This window comes from Apteryx mantelli, chromosome 5, assembly GCF_036417845.1.
Source record: "Apteryx mantelli isolate bAptMan1 chromosome 5, bAptMan1.hap1, whole genome shotgun sequence".
NCBI classification, from domain to species: Eukaryota; Metazoa; Chordata; class Aves; order Apterygiformes; family Apterygidae; genus Apteryx; species Apteryx mantelli.
In genome coordinates this window covers 74317975-74341215 of record NC_089982.1, presented here as the reverse complement: position 1 = coordinate 74341215, position 23241 = coordinate 74317975, and the positions used below count along the sequence as shown (strand labels likewise).

Here is a 23241-nt window from a genome sequence, read left to right as displayed (position 1 = left end):
GCGCAGCCCCTCAGCGCCGCCCCTGCGGCGGGGCCGCGGCCGCCCCGCGCCCGCTCGCACCTGTTGGGGCCGCGGCGGCGGCGGCGGCGGCGCCGGGCGCGGCGCGTCCGGGCGCGGCGGCGCCGCCTCCGCCGGGAGCTCCGGGCGGAGCCTCCCCTCCTTCCCGTCCCCCCTCCCCCGGCTCCCCGAGCGCCCCGAGGCAGCGCCGGCTGCCTGCGCCGCCCGCTCCGCTGGGAGAAGGAGGAGGAGGAGGAGGCGCCCCGAGGCACCGGCGCCGGGAGCCGAGCACGTAACAGTTTCAGAGCCCGGGGCGCCTTTCGGAGGGCACCGCACATGTCCCAAAAGCAGGGTATTTGGCACCGCTCTCCCTTCCCCCAGCCCTCCGTGCTCCCGCATCCCTCCTCCCCGCCCGCTTCTGCGTCCTCCGGCTCCTCCTCGCGCTCCTCGCCTCTTCCCCCGTGCTTCCCCTCGCCCCGCGGCCTGCCCTCGCTCCCCGGCGGGCGGGCGCCGGCGCGGGGTGCCCGCGCCCGAACTGACCGCTGTTTCCCCTGTGCCCAGCTGGCGGCCCGCCGGGCGAGAGCGCCGGGGACTGGTGCCTCTACCAGCTCAACGGAGCGGCCGAGCTGGAGGTCTCCGAAGGTGAGTGCGGGGCGCCGAGGCGGGGCCGGCGGCGGCACATGGCGGCACGTGGCGGCGGCACATGGCGGCTCCGCGGCGGGAAGGCCGCGCCCGAGCCGCGCGGGGCGTCGCGTGCCCCGGCGGCGGCGGAGGGGGCCGGGGCGGCGGGCGGCGGGGCACCTGGCGGCGGCGGCGGCGGCGGCGGCCTCGTGCGAGCGCCTCGGCTGGCGCGGCTGCGCGGGGAGAAGCCGAGTTTCGCGGCCAGGGGCCTGGCGGCGTCGGCCCTCTCGCCCGCGACATCAGCGGCCGCCGGTGTGAGCGAGGCTTCTCTTGGATCTGCTGGAAAGTTTCTTGGTTTTGTTTTTTTCCCCCTTAACTTCGAAGACAGAGGTAACGTGGAAAGTTTTATTTTTGAATATTCTGTGGTCAGAAAAAGAACAGCCTTCGGCTGCCAGAGCAAGAAAGTTCCCCTTTGCTCTCCAAACCATGCATAATTTTGAATGTGTTTCTTGAATATGCACAGTACTTAAACTTAGAGGTCAACCTGTATTTTTCTAATATGTCCTATACCAAGAATGCAGTGAGTGTATTTCAGTGTCTCCACTGATTTTGTTTTCAGTGGGTTAAGTGGAGTGGACCTCATCCCGATGTTTTAGTCTGTTGGTATTACGCATTTCTGTGGGGATTGCATTTGCTGTTTGTAAGGGCTTAAAACGCGTTACAAGGTCAGGCTACGCATTAGGAAAAACTTTCCAATAGTGAGAGAAGCGAAACACTGTAAAATATGGGGTTCAGGTTAGACATTAGGAAAAACTTCTCAGCAGTGAGGTACTAGAAGAGATGGGTTAGGTAGACAGAAAATCTCCTTCGCTACAGATTTTTAAGGCTGGTTTCACAAACATAGGTTGGGAATGATGCGGTTAAAGGTCTTGCCTTAGGGCAGGTAGATAGACCGCTAGATGAAGTCTGTTTCAGCTTTATAATTATGTGTGATTCTGTGGGATGTGAAGTTCTGTGTTTTGTCTTGTGTTTTGCTGTTTGGAGATGTGAGTCAAACCCCAATATATCAGTAATAAACAAAAGCTTGGTCAAGGCTTTGGAGAAAGTTTAATTTTTTTTCCCAAATATATTCTGTGGAGGCTTAGATTTCAAGGTATGTTTGCAAGCGTGTGTAAATACACACACATATGCACGGTAAAGAATTACTCAAAATTTGTTGTGATTTGGTGCCTAGATGAAATGTGTTGGTTTTTTTTTTCCCCCTGAAACTGCATACCAAACCAGATGTGATGACGACAGGTGGGGGCAGAAATTACATCCGTGTGAGGGAGCGTAATGAGTGAGTGACAGCATTTCTCAGGCATCATAGAACATTGAAAAGAAGCTTTAGGTTGGCATTTACTTTTATTTAAAGATTTGAGTGAGTGGGATATGCTTCTTAACCTTCTTTGTCTGGGTAAATATCAGTGTTTCAACCCTAGTTTGAGACTATAATGTTTTCTTCTCAACAGGTGTTGTATTGCTCTGATTTATTGGGTCATCTTTTGTCACATGACAGAGTTAACCATATATATATTTTTAAATTAGTTTGTTAACCCTGACTTCAGTTTTCTTTAACACTGAAAATTTATGGATGTCCAGTTTTACTCTGTGTCTTAAATGGAACTCTTACGTGTTTTCTATTCCTTACTCAGCGTGGGAATATGTGAATTTCAGAGAACAGGAAACAGTCTGAAGAAGCATAATTTGCTATAGAATCAAAATTATCTGCGGGTAGTAAACCCCATTTATGTTTCATAGGTTTACATTTGAAATGCATTTTGCTCTTCCTCTTTTCTGTTTTCCAACGCATGTTGTCTATTAAATGCTATTAATATCTAGGAACACATACAGCAGTATAATCTGTGGACTTGCCGAGGTGAACATCAACTTTTAAAAGAAAATGATATGATAGCAGGTGGCTCGACCTCTTGCATGCCAGAAAGTGCCCTGGATAAAGTCCAAACTTCTTCCTTTTCTGAAGTTTGCCTTTAAAATAACTTAAATAACACAGAGCCAAATAGAAACTTTAGCTTAAAATTGACTGTTCCTATGACTTTCAGTGGAAAATTTTTCAATAATTATCCCAGTTCTTTTTATTTTCAGGAAAGGCCACAACCTTTGTGATTGCAGCTGTGTTGGTTAGTACTACTTAACTAATGGAGAGAAGGTCTAATTCATCTATATTAAATGCTACTGTGTGCTTATCTATGTACATATATATCTATATAGATAAACATCTGTGTATTCATATTCTAAATTCATGAGTCTTCTGGGTACCTCTTGCCATTTTTGCTTTTGAATGCATGCAATGGCCTTGTGGTACTTTATCAGTTAGACTCCAGAACTGTGTTCAGCAACATTTCTGTCTTAGACTAGGAAAGAAAATTATTCTTTTACCAAAAATAGATATGTTAGATGAAAAATATTCATTTACATAACAGAAAAGCAAAATTGCATATTTAAAATGCAAGGAAAATAGAGCTTAGTAAGTAAGACATAACAATCAAAGCCAAGATAATCATGTTTGATTTAGGCTTGTTGCCTTGAAACAAAATCCTATTTCAAATATTGCTACTTCGATAATTTACATCTAAGTGCAAAATATATTTTATTCATGCTAAGGATCTCAAAGCACTTTGCTCCCATTAAGTGCACCCTCAGAAAAGATGCATGAAGAACGGTGTTAATGTATCCATTTACAGGCTAGCAAAATGAAATATAGAAGTTAAGGAGGTGATTTTCACAGGAGCTGAATGTCTGTTATTGAGCAGTTAGTATTTCAGATTTCTGGAAAGTCAAATCTTATATCATTTGCCCAAACTGACTAATGGACTGTTAACAAGACTGTTTATTCCAGACCCTTTGCTTTAGGTTCCAGGTCACATTAGCTTCTTATAAACTCTGTGCAAGTTAAATCATATTTGAAACATTCAAAGCTGTGAATTCTAAGCTGTCAGTTCTTATACAAATTGTAGAGAGCATTGCATTCAGTAATGAAAATTTGCTTAATGAGAAGACTGACCTCAAAAACCATATTTTTAGTTTTCATTCTTAACTCCTCAGTGACTTGAAATTGGTTTACTTTTCACCCATTTGTAACTTTATGCTCTTGAATGGCTGGAGGCCCTCTTAACATTAGTGCCATGTGAATCGTGATACGAACTTTCCTGTTACTTACTGTACGCTGCTCTAACATTATCTTTTCTTTCTGAGTAATTTGAAGACGAGGGATCTAGTTGTGTATTGAGGAGATGAGTGGATAACACACCACTTTTTGTTTTAAAGGTATGTTTGGATAGTGCACCATTTGAAGGAACCAGACGACACATGGGAATTAATGAATTTGAATTTAACTGCGGTCGGGGTTACGTGCAATTCCTTTTTGTTTACTGTAGTTTTCACTTAAAGACACTAAGTCTGGATTTGATTCAGGACTACCTCTTCCAGTGTTACACCAGTTCCATAGAAAGCAGTGGGATTGCACAATATATAACCGAAGTAATGTCCTTGTGAGTCATGCCTTCGTTAATTAGGTCTAATTGAATAAGAAGTCTCCATCTGTAGGTGCTTTTGCATCTCAGTCCTCTTTTGAAGAAAAAAAGTAATTGATTTTCCGTGTTCTCTTACAAAAAGGCATGATAGCAGCTCTTTTCTTAACACTTCAGTTCGCCAGTGTTTCTTGTGAAGCGTGATCACCATGAACGGATGTTGTATTTCTGTGAGGCCTTAGTGGGACAGGTATGCTTTGCAGTCTTGGGCTCAGTTGTCCGAATAGGGGACTTACTGAGGTGAACTGTGCCTCTCTTGCACCCCTCAAGTCTGAGTTTCTTCGAAAGAAACCAGAGTGCATGAAAGGGGGTAGTATACCCATGATCTCACCGCAGTGTGTATTTAGATCCTTACCACGGTGCATGCCTCACTGCAAGGTGCATCACAGGGCTTGCATGCACCTTATACAGCCTACCTTCTGATGCCGTATATGTATATGATACTATTATTCCAGTCCTACTTCATACATCTCTGCTTATACATTTGGCAGTCCCCTCTATTTCATTCCCCTTTATTTTAGAATACATCTGTTGGCGTTTGGTTGGTTAACTATCACTGATACCTGGGAGCTGCTGCAGTGCAGGGAAGGGTCTCCTGCCTGAAAAGTGTGATCATCATACTTTGCTCCCATTATATGTGGCTGTGTCAGACCAGACCCAGTAGATACCTCTTTAATCAATTACCCACATTTTCTTGTGTACTTCTATCAGTTGCTGCAGAATCTGATGGGTAGTTTCAAAATAAAAAGTTTAGCATGATAGACTAAAAGATTAAGATATACTGAGATTATGTTAATTCACATGGTAGCTTTATTTCTAGTGATATTTGTATAGAATAATGTTCTACTTTGTGGTATTTTTATCTGTTGTTTATGGATTCTTTGTTTATACATGACATATGGGTTTTGTAAGAAACTTTCATCTGAATACTTCTGTGGATTACTATACAAAGGACTTCCTGAATGACAGTAAAATACTGGAGAGTGTATGTATGAGTTATGAAAAGAAGAAGGTGAGTGGCTTATTTATATTTCTCATTTTTTGTTTCCTATTTTTGTGTTTTGATTAAGAGTTGGTTCAGTTTAATGGAATAAATTAATGAAATACATTAAGATGAATGAATCAGAATGACTTATAGAATCTTTGTTTTCATAGTGTTTTTACTGGAACTTAATTTGGGTGCTACAATAGGTTCTCTAAGGAGTCATCAAATGTCATTTTGCAGTAAAACAAATACTTTGTTAACACTGTTAATTATTTTCTTTTGTAAATACCTAAATGGAGGTGTTAGCTCCTTTTGAGTAACCAGAAATGGGCTATTGCTGTTTGGGTGAAGCTTGAGAAACAGCCTAAGCTTTCTTTACCAGGTTTTTAAATTTTTCCTGCCCTCTTCAAGGACTCCTCTAACTCACTCTGACAAGCTGTATATGTTTAGTTAATTCTCTGGCTCTTTGGCTAGTTGTAGCCTGCATCATCAGTTTCCAGGATATGGTCTTCACCCAGTTGCCATTTTAGTCTTTAATCTCCCATTGATCCTTTTTCTTTCCTTCCAGTCTGTCCTGTTTTAACGTCTTGACTTACACACTCGGTCTCATTTTTCCTCAGCTTTGGTTTTGCTTTTTCTTTGTGCCCTACAACTTTTCTCTCTGCTAAGGGGGTTATGGGGCGTCTCAGTCCACTGACTGTTGCAGAGCCTGGCAGAGGGGTCTCCCCTCTGTGACACTGGACATCTGCCATTTGCAGCAGGTGCTTGCACCTCAAATCGTAGAGCTTTCCCCTCTGTCTCTCACTGTTTCCAGGTCTCAAAGGTGTAGCATTTTATATGATTCTTTCAGTTCCATCCAAATAACTCCTGGCAATTCTGGTTTTATCTGTGCTTGAATGATTAGAATTTCCTGGTGTGTTTCAATCGGCCGCATCCTGTAAGATGCACTCAATATACATATCATGAAGGATGAAATGACATGGTTGTGTGCCTGATTTTACAGGTGTTAGCAAATCAAAAATAATGCTTTCAAATTTTCCAGTCCAGAATTTAACAGGGATATCTTTTAGTCTCCCTCTTTCTCATTAAATGTGCTATAACTTATTTTATGCCATGATTTTGTTAAAAATAGTAACATTGATGAAGGGAAAAATCAGTGATTTCAGTGAGGCCACAACATTGCCGTTGAGACTGTTTTTTGTACTGAAGTCAAACATTGTCATTCAGCTTGAATGAATTGTCTGTGGTTCTAGCTGGGGTGCAGAAAAAACACCAGCTCTTCACAAAGACTTCTCTTCTATTACATGTCAAGTCAAAAAGCAAAGGTTCCTTTATCGAGCTGAGTTTATACGGGGGTAGAGAGTACCCATTTCCAGTCCCTTCCAATTCCTTTTTATAATGCGTGGAGAAATTGTCCAAGCTGTTTTGGAGAATCTCTGAATAGCTGATGTGCAGATAACTTTTTTCCCTGCTGTGCAGTGTTTTTTAGCTATCGGTATGAGCCTGTCAGAACTTAAAAACATTCCAAGTAGACTGGATTCTTCTATTTCAAGACTTCTAACGGAGAAGTTCTCAAATATGAACCCAGAAGTCATATTTGCAGGCCATACAGATAGAAAAGTGAGCACTTCTTAATATTCTTTTTTTATCCATTCTTCTATGGGGAGTAAAGTGCAGAGAGATTTAAAGCAAAAGTGAATTTCTTCTCCTTTGCATATTTGTACTGTCTGATGAAAACATTTCACAATGGTAATGAGTTATTTACAGGATTCAACCACCTTTCTGTCCTAGTAAGGTACTCAGATATAAGCTTATCCAACATAATGATCAGGAGCTCCTGCCTTTACAAGTCTGAGTGTAATCACTTGAGATGGTATATGACAAAAACCCAAAATAGGGAAAAGTATTACTTACTAGCCAAATTCTGCATCCTGTCATTTAAGTTGAATTGTCATTGTTTGCTAATCCAGAAGAGGGAGCTACCTCATAAATTTCTAGTAGTCTTGAAAGTAGCAAAGTGTCTTTTAAACCCCCTGACTGAATTTTGGGGAAGAATGAAAGCAGAGTTCAAGTGATGCCCTGTTGCTCACTCAGTTCATAGTTTGCTGATTCCTAAAGATGGCCTTGGAGACTTATTTCTTTGATTTCTGTCAGTTTTTGGTATCACTTCAGTGTCTTTATATATATACACGTACCTTTTTCTTACATCCATGCAAGAAAGTTAAATTAGATCAGTTTATATATATTTGATAAATTTTTATTCCAGGAAGATTTAGAATAAATATGAAATATTATTTTATTGCATATAATACATACATACACACATGTGCAATACATAGTTACAATTGTTCAAATATACAAAATTCAAAAAAACTTAAAAAAGGAAAAAATTGATCTGTTTGTATGTTCTTAAGTCTTCAGTTTGATACAGTTTCTTCTTAGAATGTGTGCCTTCATCAGATGTTTAGACTATATTTACAAGCACATTTTATAAAGGCTCCTGTCACAGTAAATAGTTATCAGTTGGGGTGATTGCAGGAATATGCAAAATGTTAACCTTGTAAATCTTTCTGCATGTTTCATATTACATAATTTTCACAAAAATATTTAGGAATATGCTGCAAGAGACAGTGTTATTGTTTTAGTTGGAATCATTTTGGTTTTGCAGTTAAAGATAATATATTCCATTCAGACACATCTTAATCTAAACACCAACTGGGGACCAGCCATTTGAAATTTCCTTCATATGGAAGGCATGTGCCATTCAAAAGAGAGTCATAAAACTATTTAATATAGTTGCATTGTTCGTGATGTGCCTTTCCATTTAAAAAAAACTACCATAAGTAATTACCGTATTTAGTGATATCTTTTTAGATTTCTGAAGAAATCCACAATTTGTTTGGGAGATACGAAGTGTATTAACTTACCTTCTCTTTATATCTGGAATAATTTCTTGTGTTATGACTAGACTCAAAAAGCTTCATCTTTGAGTAATTCTAAATTTCTTCCTTTTTTAAAGTCCAATAGTAAAAGTATTATTCTTGCAAGATTTAATGGTTTCTTGTTAGATCTGGCTTACTGAGTTAATCTTCTAGATCTTTGTAAGTCTTAATATGAAGGCTCTGTTTTTGCTGACCAGATAACATTAGATTTTTCAAGGTTCTCTGATCTATTAAGCTTTTGTATTAACATTAGAAACCTCTGCTTTGAAATTGAACGTTTATTCTGGAAATATCCTGTGCTTCAGATTTTGTTTTATTTGCAGGAAGCCCTAAGTTGGATTCTTTTATAATGATATGCAAAGTAGATTTAATCAAATTAAAATTAGAATGAGCTCACATTTTAAGCTTAATTCTTCCTTTTCATGTACTTGCAGTCTGTGGAAATTCCAGACTCATTTTTCCTTTGAGTTTTTCATGTGAACACATTTTTTTGGTTTTTTAAACATGGCAAACTGAGTTACTTTCGGTGCATGCTGTCTTCTCTATTAGAAACCAAGAAAACAAGTCATATTTTACCTTAATGTTTTTCCCTGGGTTACTTAGAGGTTTTGCTGCTTTAGAACAATTGTCTTACGAGTGGCCCCGCTTGGCCTGCTGGAACATGCACCTTTTCCCTTGTAAGTGGAAGCTAATGAGACCTTGTTGATCTGTCAAGTGCACTGATGGAGTAGCGGTGCATTGCTATTTGGTATTTGGAAATGTGCCACTGTGTCTTAGCAACTTAGTGACATTATATTGTTTTATTGTTATACTGTGGTATTGTTTTTTGATTCCCCCTTCTCCCCTGTCCCAGAATAGTAACTAAAAATCTTATTTAAAATGTAATATAAATGTTGGCTTTTCTGGAAACAGCAACTGTGCAATAAAATTATTTCAGTTTAAAAGTACTGTAAATATTAGCCTGATATTTATGACTTCTAATCTGATGATTTTAGAAGCATAATATTTCAGTGCCAATTCCAAAATACAAGGAGATGTGTCAAGGGACTGACTCACTTTTTACTGATGATGTCAAAAGATAAAATGTACTAGTGGGTGAATAGCAAAAAGTATATTTTGGATCAAGGAAACTGGTTTAAAAGTTTGAGTTTCTTGATTCTACCAAGAGACAAATCGCTTTTTGCTAAAGAGCATCTCTAGTATCAGTAAGAGGCTGCGTCTCTCTCCTATGCTAACATGAGTCTCCGTAGCAGCTTGTGACCTATATTATGTGTGAAATGTCAGTGCTCTGTACTGTCATGGTTGAAATTGGTTCCTTTTGCTGTATGTTCATAAAGTACGTAGAGCAATGCCTGTGCTGACTGGGGCTAGGCAATACCGACTTTGGCAGCCGTGTCAGACTTGTGAAGCACACAGTTACATAGAAGCTGCAAAGCATGTGGCAAATGGATGTGTTCTCTCACAGAGTGCCTGAAAGAAAGCATGTACTCAAGCACTAGGGTTAAAAAGCTGAGCTAAAGGAAGGTAAAATAAATAAGAACCTCCCTCAATTCTGTTTGTGAATGCAAAAGACAGGCTTTTAATGACGTCGCATACTGTTATTTCTATAGGCACTCTGCTGCGTTTGACTCACAGGCTTTATGTGGCTCTATTTTTCCCCTTGTGTATGCAGTGTGAGAATAATTAGAGCTCTTTACTTCTACAGACATGGAGCTATGTGTTGTTTTCTTGGAAAGAATATTTAAATATGTAACCATCTATGTAGGTTCCTTTTCCTATTTTTTGCAAAAAAACAACAAATGCTTACCTATGTTAATGCAACATTTTAGTTGAGATGCTAACACAGGACAAGAAATTCAAAGGTATAGTTCCCACAGCAACCATAATTCAACCTCATTGCTGTGAAAGCACAAAAGCCCACACCAAATACCATACAAAATAGTGCATATATGCAAGTGTGTGAGATACAGTTGCTAGGAGAGTCATAAATTTTAATTTCCAGAGGTTTTTTGCAATCACATTTTGTATCTGTTATTATTTGTATTTTATGGAAATAGTGCAGTAATGAAAAACTGAGAAGCCAGTTGGATTAGTGTATCTTTTTGCTCTCACATAAACCACAAACAATAGAATATATTCCTATCTCTGCCTTTTTATAGGATTTTCCTTATTTCTAAATGAGTAATATTGAATGTAAAATATTATCTGGCATGCTTCCTTATCTGACTCTGTTTTTTCTCTTCCTTTAGCAATCTTTTGCCTCAAATTCAGACTGACCTTCTTCCTGTTCTTAAATTGCAGCTAATGAGGTCTATTCCTTTGCCTACCAAGGATAAATAAGATGGATATTTATTCCATGTAGTCATACATCCTGTTATTAAACCACATCCATAGCTTAAAGTTCCATTATAAAATACCTCAAAGCCTATGGAATGTATTTCTTTTCAATATCTGTTAGGATTTTTTTTTTTTTTTTTTTTTTTTTTTGCCAGCTAAGTCTGCCAATCCCCTCATTTGGTTATGTTAGGCATGTTTCATTATTAGTACAGTTAGTGAAGAGGTGCAAGTCTCCTTGTTTTGAAATTAGAAATGTGTAAATATTTCAAGTATGGTACTTATTGGCACAGAACATATTTTATAAATAATATTTATAGGATTTCCAGAAGTTAGTTGGCTGAAATAAAGCTTTATGATATGTTTTACCTGAACTTTTCAGATCTGGCCAGTAAGAGAGACTATGACATTTGAAGACTTGTATTCACAAGGTTGATTATTGTATTTGTAGGTTGGATTGAGCATTCATTATTATTTAAAAAGAAATCCCTTTGACTGAGATGTATGCTAATACTTCCTAATTTATTTGAAAAATTCTTCACAGTGTAACTGTATCCCACCAATCATTTAAAGAAATAGGAGGTGACACAGGATAAGGAAGGTTAATGATAAGAATTTCTCTTCAATAAACTACAAATAAATTAATTTGGTCTTCGTCTGGTTTCTACCAGACTGATTTTTCTCTTCTTAGCCCTCCATCACATCTTAGCCTCCTATATAAGCCCTTTTATGGACAGTCTGGGCAGAGCTGAGAGACTGATTGGATATGAAAATGTTCTCCTTGGGAAATCCTTGGATCCTGCCCTTCCCAGATAGTTAAGGCAATCTGCTGTAGGAAACCTGTTTTGACAGTGCCTGTTATCTCTGCGAAGCAGAGTCCTATAGGGACTTTCACAGTCTACCTCAAAGTCCAGGTTAGGGGATTTCGCTCTGCAGCCCACCATCTTCCCAGAGCTTTCACTGTTCTGTCATTTTGTTCAAAAACTAGTTATGAAGTACATGCATATTATTTCATATGTCCTTGTTTAAAATGAAGTTAGTTTATATGAAATACAACTTCCCTTGTGTAAGGATTTATGTACTGAAGTTTGAACTCCATCTGAAAATAGAAACAAAGCATTCACAACGGCTCAGCAATTTGCTTATAGATGAGCATAGAAAGAATAGCTTAATTCTGGCTACCATTTGGTCAAGAGTTGGTCTGTCTAGTCCTTCCCTGTGGACTTTACTGTTTCCAGAATGAAGAAGCGTCTGGGGAGTTGTGAATCGCAGGAACCCTTCGAAGGGAAAGCACTTGCGTTTCAGTGGAATCCCAGGGAGTTTTGATGCCTAAGGCTACGTATATACTGCGAAACCAGGCCCCCTTCAGTGATGTCAATACCCATGATGTAGGTTTTTGAATAAGAACTCTGTTGTGGTCATAAGCTTGCAAGAATCTCCTGACAGTGTTTCTTGCTCTGTTGCATCCAGCTAAAACTTCAGAGCTTTCCTAAAGTATGAATAGTTACGAGTATAGTTTCCTTTTCTTCTGGTTATCCTTCTCATTCACCTAGTAACTGTGGTGTTAATATTTGAACTGAAATAAGTAAGAGCAAACTTTAATGCAAGCTAAGAAGTGTGTTGGGGTCATTAGAGGTAGCTGGAAAACAGCAAAGCATTCTACTTGAAATTCAGCTATTGCTAGTAATATGTAATTAGATACAGGGTCTTAAAAACACTAAGTTAACATTCGTGTTTGCTTACAAGTGAATTAATAACAGCATTGCTGGATGAGTTGGTGCAGTGATAAGTTATCATTTTACAGAATGAATCCCTCTGCTTTTAGGCCCAGGGAAGTGAAATGCAGAGTCGATTGTGCTGGGGCTTGCTGCTGGTCTCAGCGACCCGAGTTTGCTTGGGAGGATAATTCGGCAGGAGGGAATTGCCAAGTGGGGAACTGCCTTCTGTGCAGTGGTAAAGGTTCCTGGCACTGTGAGTGTCGGCTGTGTGGTAACTTGCTTCTTTTGCAGCAGAGGGGGTTGGTAATAGCACAGACGTGGTTTCAAGAGCTACTGCCCTCAGAGGAGAAAGTCCGTGCAACAGTAGTAATGCATATTTTTTTTCCTCAAGCATATATTTTCCTGCGTAAGCATAAGGCCCCAGAGATGTGGCTTCCCTAATGGAACTAAGGACTTTGATGAAAGTGGATGGTCATGTCACCTCGCAGTTCTCAGTGGAGAAGAAAATCTTCCTCACTGGGATTAAAACCATATGTTTGCTTCATGGGCTGTTAGGTGTGAGAGATGATTTGAGTTCCATTCGTTAGTCACCACTAGGAAATGGAGGTTCTTTTGGTGGTTGTTGGAGAATACCGTACCGTATCCCATCTGTTAGGAATTTTTGTCATCTCTATTTGAAAATTTTTTTACTATTGATTACAATTAGCTAGAAATAAAATTGTTGAAAAGTTTTTGCAATTCAGTTTAATATCCAGAATTTGAAATATTTTACATCTGTCTGCAATTCTGTATTCTGTCACCTAGTCAGAATTACCTAAAAGATGTTTGAATTATAATGTAGTGGAGCTGGTATTGCTCTGTTGCTGAAGCTGGCAGTACACTTCCTTTTGCCTGATCATATTTCCAGTTGTGTATAACTTTGACCAGCACTTAACCATTGAGGCTAAAAATAATAATATTTTATGCTGGGTTTGCTTCAGGGTGATTTTTCACAGAAAATCATAGTCGAAACCATCTAGTTAGTTTTGAGAAAAAGCATCAGAGGAAAATGCCTGGTATCCTTCTGTCCATTAAAAAAGAAAGGAATACATCAGCCTTTCCTTTGAAAAGCTCTAGTATTCGCTTGCTTTGAAGCAAGAACTTCAAGTTCACAAGTTACCTATATTAAGGATGTCTGTCTTTCACTATCCCTGCGAAACCCCACTCTGCTCTGACCGGTTTATAAACCTCTGAAAAACTGCAGTTCAAATGTTCTCATTGCAGGGTAGCTGGAGGTTGGCAGGTAGATTTGCTGGCAGTTCTCTGCGCACTGAACGTTCTCCAGTTCAGAACTGAAGTGACCTCTCTCTAATTGCAGTTTCTGGTTTGGTTTGCGTCAGAGGTGTTTTTTGGTATTGAAGTCCTACAACTTTCCATTATGACTTTTATATGGTGTTGGAGCCTTCTGCCTGCTGGAGGGAAGCGGAGTAAAGGAAGAATCTCTGTGTCTGTTTTGACACAGTAAGAACTGGCTATCGAGAGTACCTTGGAAAAGCTGGGAGAAGGAATGGACAGGTGCTATGGAGGTTAGGGGGAAATGAAATCAAGACTCTGAGGGCTGGAGGAAACTTGCAGCACCTGGGTGAAAAGCCAGGAGTCAGGGTTATGTTCTGGAGCAGCCTGAACAGAGCCTGGGAATGGGGTGAAAGTGCAGGAGTGGTGAAGAGACAGCCCTCAAAGGGGAGGAGAGATCAGAGGTCGGTCTCCTGCAGAGCCTAGAACAGGACACAGCTTTCCGGACTGCTGAGGATGTTAGCAAATCTGCATGGTGCCCAGTGGTAAAGTGCTCATGGACTGGCTCCACATGAAATGCAAAGACTGAGAAAGTTTCTGTAGCTAACAGGGACCTCCTTGGTTCAAGAGACAGGGAAATTTCCAACAGACCTTAAGATTTCAAACTTGCAGGTCATCTGTGAAGGTATTGGTTTCCTGTCACCTGGTGGAATTTTTTTTTTTTTGAGAACTTGGAAATTTTATGTAAAAATGAATACTTTTTGAAGAACACTTTAGAGTTGCAAAATCAAACTTGCAATTGCCTGTGCAACCTAATTTAAATGCCCTATTTGTATGCATTGTAGTATAATAATTATATGATCAATGTGTAGTATAATAATTATATGATCAATGCTGTTTTAATTTACACCCTGTTGTGCAGATGAATCAGAGTAGGGAAATGAAGAGGGCTGTTTTGTAGAAGCCCTGTCTCATCTTTGCGGAAATGGTAAGATATTTTGTCAATAAAGCAGTTGATCAGCATTTTGGAGAACTGGAATCTTTCACTGCCTCTGTCATGAAGTTTCTGTGTAATGCGAGAATCAGCACACTTATTTAAAAGTGGTTTTTGTGAACTATGTGTTTTCACCTTTTCAGTACCTAAGGTGAGATGCTGAATTGCTGGGTAGGCACTGTTACAACTGAAACCAGTGGAAATTCTTCCTGGTAGAGGGGTATAAACAATTTAAAAAAATATGCAAGTGATTGGGCTATATACTAAGTAGTGTGGTGAAAATAAGACAACTGCATATATGACATGGTGAGCTGTATCCATTTTGTGTGTTAAGGTAAAAAGTTTCAGATGATCCCAGGATGTCCCAGTCACAGAGGTTCTTACATTCTGGCTTTTGTGGGTTTCTGAATGTTTGCATTTGCAGTGCTGGCAAATGACTTCTTAAGAACTGCGTGTATGAGGGAGACGGAGACTTTACATAATTAAATAAACCAATAAATTGGAGTTTGTGTTGACAAAAATAGTTCGGCTTTACAGAAACATTCAGCTTGAAAAAGAGTATGTTAAAGCAATAAGTTGAAATAGTTCCGGGTACAATATCTTTCCATTGCCAATTAAAGAAAATACTGTTTTTTCTTCTTTTATTCCGGTTGCCTTTTGCTACTTGGAAGTTCCATACAAATACAGGAAAACAACTCAGTGAACATAGAAAAAATTAAAGGGACTGAAGGTTTTGACTAAGTACTCATGAAGTGCTGTAAAAGACGAAAGTAAATAAAAGGGATATGATTTTCTCAGATCTGTTTCAGATATAATAATGTTATATCATAAGTTTATGTGGCATTAACTGTATAACAATAATTGTGAACAATGCAATCATATTTTAGAGTAGACTAATACTATTTAAAGTGTCAAAAATCTGGACTTAATCTCCATTTGTGAAAGTTTAGTTTATGTTGCAAGCTTGAGGCTTTGGGCTCATTTTAGATGAATGGGACGTGGAACTGCAGTGAGAGATGAATCTTTGGATTTAGATGAGAAATACAAACGATATTACTGGGTTCAGAAGGTTGGCATGCCTCACTGCAGCAGGCTCTCACTTCCGCAGTGAGGAATTAATACGTATAGTGATGTGGATGACGATTCTCAAGACTTACTGCTACAGGATACTATATTAGTCCATGTGCTATAGTGTATGAAGTGGCATAAATAATTTAAACTAAATTTGTTAAATTAGTCTTGCTTTCATATTGTGGTTGTTCCCTTGATTGCTGATTTATAAAATTCAGTCATTCTCCATGGGTATCCCAGTCATTATGAAATAGCAAGATCCTATTGTAATTGGCTGTGGCTGGTGATAATATTTCAAAAAATGTGCAATTACTTTACTGTTTTTTTAATATAGAAGATCTTTCAAAGTTGCATCCTATCCTAATGGGAGTCAATTTAGATGCTACTGAACACTACATTAAAACTTTCATGGACTTCAGTAGGAGCAGAAATTTGGCTTTTCATATGAATTCTTGCTGATGAGGCGGTAGCTATTTCTCTATAGGGAACAGTTGTAAAGTGTAGCTCAAAACCATGAAGTAGCAGCTGCTGTCTTTGTTCCTCTCTTTGGGGTGGGATTCTGAGATATAAAACATAGATACCTCTCTTTTCTGAAAGTACAGAAATGTCTGTTAAATCGGAGCTTTTCAGATCCTCCCAGAGGAGATTTACTTAGGAATGTGGTAGATGACAAGTAATAAAATAAGAAGAATTATTTGTTGTGTTTTTATGTCTGAGTCTGTCATATCATATTTTCAGATGTGTCAATGGACAGTCAGCACAGCCTGGAGTCTCAAAGGTCAACACCCGAGCAGGGTGGGATGACTGCTTACGTTGCTGATTGTAGAGGGGCTTTAGGTGGCATTATGATGATTTAAGTTTCCACACAGGAATTTTGATTACTACAGCTCAGCTGATGTATAGCTTGACAGGCATGTTATGTATTTAATTATTAGATGTGCTGATAGAAAGAACTGGGGGTGACTGAAGCATAAAATGGCACAACCAATTCTGCAGTGCAGGACGTGGTTGCTCTTATCAAACTGCGTTGTTGTGCTGGTCCCCTGGTCCCTTTGCCAGCCCGCTCTGATGCTGCTGGCCAGCTAATGGGTCGTTTTATCTGTTCCATTTTCCCAGATCAGATGCAGTGGTTTGGCTTTTGACAAAGCAACAGTATGTCCTGTACAGAAGAACTCTGTTCCTCCAGGGTTATGATTTTTCTGAATTGCATAAGCGTTTGTTTGGAACCTTGTGCCTTATTCTTCCATCTTTTTCGTTCTTTATTTACTATGACTAGAATTACATTTGTTACTCCAGGTAACATTTTTTTCCATATTGACACATAGAGGATGTTATCTTTTCTTGAGTCCATTATAGTGATAATTCTACTCAATGGATCAACATGGTTTCTTTTCACTATTTTAAGCCCTGTGTAAATACAATTTCAATGGCATAGGCAGTATCCAGGTCTTATACCTTTGATAAGTACAGAAAAAGGAAACTGGTGACTAAAGCAGCAACAATTATACATTTTAACTAACTACAAAAATATATCGACTCTTCTTGAAGACATGATTTTTTCATGGGCTGAAGAGATGGGATTGTTAAAACCATATATAATGAATGTAGGCAGCACCCATGCAAAATTCTCTCTAGCTCTATGAAATCCTCTCAAACTTTGCATCCAGGTAGAAGTGTAGATTAGCTCTTGGCAGGCAATGGTAGTTGTGCCCAGTTGCAGTGGGCTTTTTGCATGTAGACCTCCAGAGGTGAAAAGCAGCTGTGCCAACCCACTACCCCTAATCACCTTCAGCTGCCTGGCAGCATTCTATTTAAATTCCTGATGACATCATGTGTGGAGAAATCCAGTCTAATTGTAATTTTAATGAGCACTACTCTGACATTATTTAAAACTTCCCTCTCAGCATGTTACAGTATAAATATATGTACTGGATTTTATGCAAAGACTGAGGGCTTAAGTCTCCAAACATTTCTGAGTATGCTGGATTTCAAGGGCAACTGTCAGTTCATTCACTATCATAGGGTTTTAAGTATTGGGGGCCATTTTTTTTTTTTTTTTTTTTTTAGAAATATCACTGCCTTTATTTTACAGCTCTCCTGTATATACTGTATATCTCCATACCTGACTTTTTTAATGATTTAATGAGTGGCTTGCACCTTCAGCTTTTCTAGTTTTCGCAAACAATAGAAGAAAGTGGCTATCATTTATACTGGTAATAGGAAGAATGGGAACTCCTTTTCTTTTTCTCTTCTCTTCTTTTTCTCTTTTCGAACTATTCTGGTCCATGGCTAATGTTCTTAGATGCTATCGCAGGAAACATAATGCAGATTGCCCTGAATCCTTAACTAGCTGAATTTATTTAACTTACTCCTCTGTTAAACTAGCTAAGTTCACATCTGTTTCAAGCTTAAGGCCTTCGACTCTGTTTTCATTGCACAGATGCAGTAGAGATAAATGTCTCTAGAAGGATATCCTTATCTAAAGGAAGTGTGAAGAAGGAACTGCAGTATAGGTTCCCAAGTGTATTGTATCCAGTGGGATGATTCACATTGACATCACTGCCAGGTAAAGCGGCAGAACCAGAGGGCAGCCCCGAGGCCAGAGTGGCCCTTGCCTTGGCTGGGAATATTCACTGTGTCTTTGTTACGATACGGAAATGTCCAGCAGAGTCATTACCTGCTCAGGCAGGTGAAGATGTCGACAACACACAGCAGCTATGTGTGGATCTGTAGATCTCTAGCTATCTAGTGGTTTCATGTTTTCATTTAAAGAAATAGAGCAGTTCTACTCGGGGATAACAGTTCTTGTAACAACTTTTATAATTCCACCTGTAAGTATTTATTGAAGACTGGCATTAATTTGTAAAATTCTATTTTTTTAAGTCCTTTTATATAGTACAGTTATCTTTGGTAGATTAATGTGCCATAGAATATACTTTTATTTGTACTCTGTTTTATTTTTTCTGTTAGCTCTGTCAGTTGTCACTCAACTCCACGTGTTATGCAGTACACAATTTGCCTCATCCTAGTATTTTCCTATATTGATTGCAGTCTTTCCACAGGGTTATTCATGGGTAAAATTTAAAATCATACTCTACAGTTGTAGGTGAAATACAGAGTATGAACAGGATAGGTGCAGATTTGCGGTTTTGTTTTTGTGTAATTTAGATTTTATATATAAAAATTAGCAAACATTTATACTATCTGGAGCAGATGCTTGTAAAATTGAAATAAAGTATTTGAAACATATTCAGTGTAATTAAAAATTGTCTCTATTTGAAAGTTAATGTTTTTATTAGACAAGTTTAAAAAGCAGCATGAAATTGATAGTAACTTGCTATTGAAGAGAGCCGTTCAGTAACTTTCAGGAAAATAAAGTTGGATGTTGCCATTCTGTACTAGAGAAATTATACAGCTAGGAAATACCAGCTACTTTGGTTCTTCTGTATAAAGCTTTGCTGACATTGGTAATGTACTTGCAGTGACCTTGGATAAATTAGAGGTTATAGCTGGACTATTGTAACGCTAGTTGGTATGCATTTGATCTCTGATCTCTATTTTTAAGATATTACTAAGATTGTTTAAAAATAGTTAATATTTCAAATACTTATCCTGACTAATTTCTTTTTCCCTGTCTTTCATGTTTGCATTTATGAAAGCTCCTGCTGGAGAAAGTTGTCACTTGTTGCTTTGATGTCACAGTATTAAGCTCTCAGATATAGAATCAAGGTCAGAAGAGGAAGGTGATTTTAACAATTTAGTCTGACCTGTTTCTATACAAAAACTGTGGAATTTTACCCAACGATTCCAGCATTAAGTGAATAATTTGTGATAAAACTAGGGAATAATTGTCTTTCTATAAAGAAAACCTTTTTGGCCCCAAACTGCAATATTTATCCTAATCTCACTAAGAGAGACAGACCTTAATTTTACGGGGAGACCTGTGTGGGGACAGCAGTCCTTCTGTAAGTTGTAGAACTAGGACCTTAACAAGCAAACTGTTGTTGGCTTTATTGGGAATTTGCTTAAGTGAAAACTAAAAGGTTTAGCTCATTTACTTTTTAATAACAAAGTGTGTGCACATTGTTTTTAGTATGTTAAAATGCTTTATGGTATTTCTCTTTACCTTCATCCTTTTTTATTCTGTTTTCATCTGTTCACTATAATTGTCCATTCTGCATGCATAATTGGGCCTGATTTGACAAGCATTGCTCGGGTCGAGTGTTCCTTTCCTTGAATGAACAGTCCTCATCCATGCAAAGGAGAAATCCAGTTCTGTACTTTCTCATCAATTAAACATACTACAGTAATTTAAAATCCGTTCTTAGACTTTTTCCTGCTGTAATGCCAACTGATAGAGCATGTAATCAGCAATGGCTCGTCCCTTCATCCCATGCTTTGTTTTTACATGGTGTGTCATATCTTTGTGAACACAGCCTAACCTGCATTAAGATTACTTATTCTGCTTTCTCCCATTTTTAAGAAATTGCTCTCTTATGTGTTTAAAAAGTTACAAATTTACCTTGTGCAACTGCATTATGACCTTGAGATTTTGTTTACTTCCAAAGGGATTGTTTTGAAATTGGGAACATGTGTACTATATAGCTTTATATTGAAGGATGTGGGGAAAATTGCATGTAATTTTAAAATATGTTTGAGGTTAATTTGTAAAATAATCTAGGCTGTGGATTGTACATGATTATTTGGAGATTCTGTATGATCTGAAACAATAAAATATGCAGTTGCAAATTATCTTCCTCCAAGAAGAGCCCAAACAACCTTGGTGCCTCTGCCAGATATCTCTGATTATCAGCCAAAACCATCATGTCTTTGCCAGGAAGATCATAAAACTCTTTTGCCCACAGCCTGACACCAGAATGCATCAGGGCTCTCCCAGGAATTAGTGCTGATTTTATTTTCTTTTTCTTATCAAATGAACTTCAGAAAGAAATGAAATAGAGATTTAATTGCTGTGCACTTAAGCCTTTTGCACTTGCCTTAGAGCAACTTGGTGGGGTGTGGAAGGATTCTTTTTTTCACTGCATGTCCAAAAAAATGCCTTCTCCAGCATCATCTCTACTAGGGAAACCAATCACCTCTGGTCCCAATTCTAAGCATTAGTGTAAAAATTTGAGAAATGCCACATGAATGCAACATCTGTCAACATTTATCAAAGTCTGGCTAGTCTAGCTAGTATTAAAGCCACGTGATGATTTCAGGCTTGTCTATTTTGGACCAACAGGACATTAAGGAGAACAGTGCTACCTGGCAAGATTCCTCATAGTAACCACTAATGCGTTATGTATTAATAGTCAGACTGCTAAACGATTTTTTTAAATTTTTTTATTAACAGACAGCTTAAGAAAATGCGTGCTCAGAGAATCCCAGCATTGCCTGTCTCGATGATGTTATAGCTGTTTATCAGTTTGTATTTGGAGCTTACAGTTGTGTATTTGAATTTTAGAAGCTGAGAATCAAGATGTTCTTAATGGTGTTGACTGTATTTTCGTGGCCCAGTCTATCAGTGCTATGATGATAAGAATCATGTCCATAAATTAGCCATACAAGGCTTTCTCTCTAGTTTTAGACCAAGCTGAGAAGGTTCACATTGCTATTTCTAAAGTATATTAGAAGGAGAAATATACTTTTTTTTTTAAATAGTTCAGTCTAGCTATTTTATGTTTTAACTCGGAAACCAATGAATAAATCATAAGTGTTACATATGTGTTAATCTAGCCAGATCCTCAAGGAAGAGTAAGTAGAGCAGCTGTTATTTTTACAGCTGTAGCACATAATTTGAGTGCTTTCCATTTAGCTAAGTATTAAAGTGCTGTCTATTTAAATACAGTGCAGGATTTAGACTTGGGGTAAGTGTATTAATACAATACATCAACCTTCTGCTTTTTCTGAAGATCTAATTTTATATCTGAAAGTAGTTTTTAAAAGAAGTTTAAAACTGACTTTTACCTTGATCCCTTTGGAGAAGGTTTATGACTTCAGATATATTTCTGCAATGTTCAGCTGTCAAACCGAAGCTCTGAGATACTCCCTCAGAATAAGTATTAAATAAAAATGTTAAATTCTGGCTCACATGCAGATCTCCAATCCAAGGGCATGGTTTCATTAAATTCTCAAGAAATTTGTCCGTGTCCTGAGTTGAACCTATACAAGTTAAAGAACTGACTTTATAGAGTTTGAGGGAAGTCTAGAAGTTATTTTTTACTAAAATTTGTGCACAGGTTTAGATAGGTAGTGTGCTTGTTATTTTGCTTTGGAGCAAGAGGGTTTTGGCATTTTGGATAGGCTTTTTTGTTTTGGGACATAAATCATGACCCTGCAAATTGATTTCCCTAAAAGCTACTTATGAAGGAAAATGAGATGATGTATATGTGCCACATGTGGTAACTAATTACAGTTTTATTCAGATGATTTATGTATAAAGTATTGTTATTACTTTTCTGTGTCATAGCTAATTTGTCTTCAGTGGAATTTGTTGTAAATGATACATAAAAACTTACTTTCTGACCATGTCCTGCTCTCATAGATATGCGCTTGCCGGTACATTTAAGCTTTTAGAGGAACTATCAGTAAGTGTTCATAGTAGAGAGGCAGTGCTTGTGTTTGAATAAAAAAGAGCAGGCTTAGAAACAATTGCAGCTAGCTAATATATATGTTTTTTCCCCTAAAGTCAAAGGAAAGAAACAGTTCCTTATTTCAAAGATGCACTGCTGCAGACTGGCAGATTGGGCCACTAGAGTGTTTTCTGTTTTAGTTTGTCAGCTAGTGGCTTTAGAGTCATAATTCTGTTAATACTCAAAGAAAGGCTGGGAGCTATAAATAAAACTTGATTCACCTGCTAACACGCTACTGAAGTAAATTCAAGTATTCTTTTTAATTCGGTTATTTGGTATTCTTCTGTTCAACTGTATACATCATTTAAATACAATCAGTAATTCTGTGGTCACTAGGCACTCTTAATATAATCACAACGGAATGTTGTCATGGTTGCTTTTGAAAGCATGAGGATTTAGAGCCTAGGAGGAGGGAGAGGGCCATAACGTTTCCAGTGGCCTCTGGTGACCAAGCAGGTAGCAGGGGCAGTTTGGGTGCTGCCCTGTGCCAGTACCCTGCGTGCCCCGTTAGGTGACAGCTGTGCAGCCCTGTAGTGGCAAGGGGAGGCGCTGTCACTGAGCTCAGGGGTTGGCGCAGCACTCTGAGTGCTTTGAGAAGACCCCCGAGCGCCAGGCTTGTGCGTCGGCAGCCCCAGGAAGAGCTCTGGGGCACTCTGGCTGTGTAACCTGCAGAGTCAGCTCGGCTGGCCACAGCCGCGGTGTCCCTCCAGTGGCGTCCAGGCCTTCAGGTGCCCTCCCCAAGAGCGGGCTGATACAACAGTGATACCCGCTGTTCTCTTCTGTCCCGATCTGTGCCGGCAGCAAAGACCCTTCGTAGCCTGGCCCTCTGTGAGCATGTATTAAAGACACATATGCACATTGCTTGAATTGCTAGATGTCTTCTGATTAGCTGGAACAAAATCCTTTTATTTTGAGTAACTTTGTGTCGCTCTGATTCAATTCGTTGGAGAGATGAGTGCTTCTGCTCCCTTTGGTGATGACGGAGCCCTTGTCTGCTTTATGGCTGCCCACTTTGTTTGCCCGACCCTTCTGTTTCACTTCACGAAAAGCCTTGTGGCTTTTAAGCGTCGATACGTGTGGAGAAT

The 23241-nt window shown here is 39.0% G+C and overlaps 1 protein-coding gene across 1 annotated transcript in view; it reads left to right on the top strand.

Moving 5' to 3' along the window:
• The first annotated feature begins 252 nt into the window (after nucleotides 1-252).
• Nucleotides 253-23241, top strand: part of PPP2R2C (protein phosphatase 2 regulatory subunit Bgamma) — a 203586-nt gene continuing 180597 nt past the window's right edge. The window contains exons 1-2 of the mRNA XM_067297182.1: nucleotides 253-349; nucleotides 559-639. Coding sequence (XP_067153283.1) covers nucleotides 334-349; nucleotides 559-639 — 97 coding nt within the window. The 5' untranslated portion in view covers nucleotides 253-333. The remainder of the gene's footprint in view (nucleotides 350-558; nucleotides 640-23241) is intronic.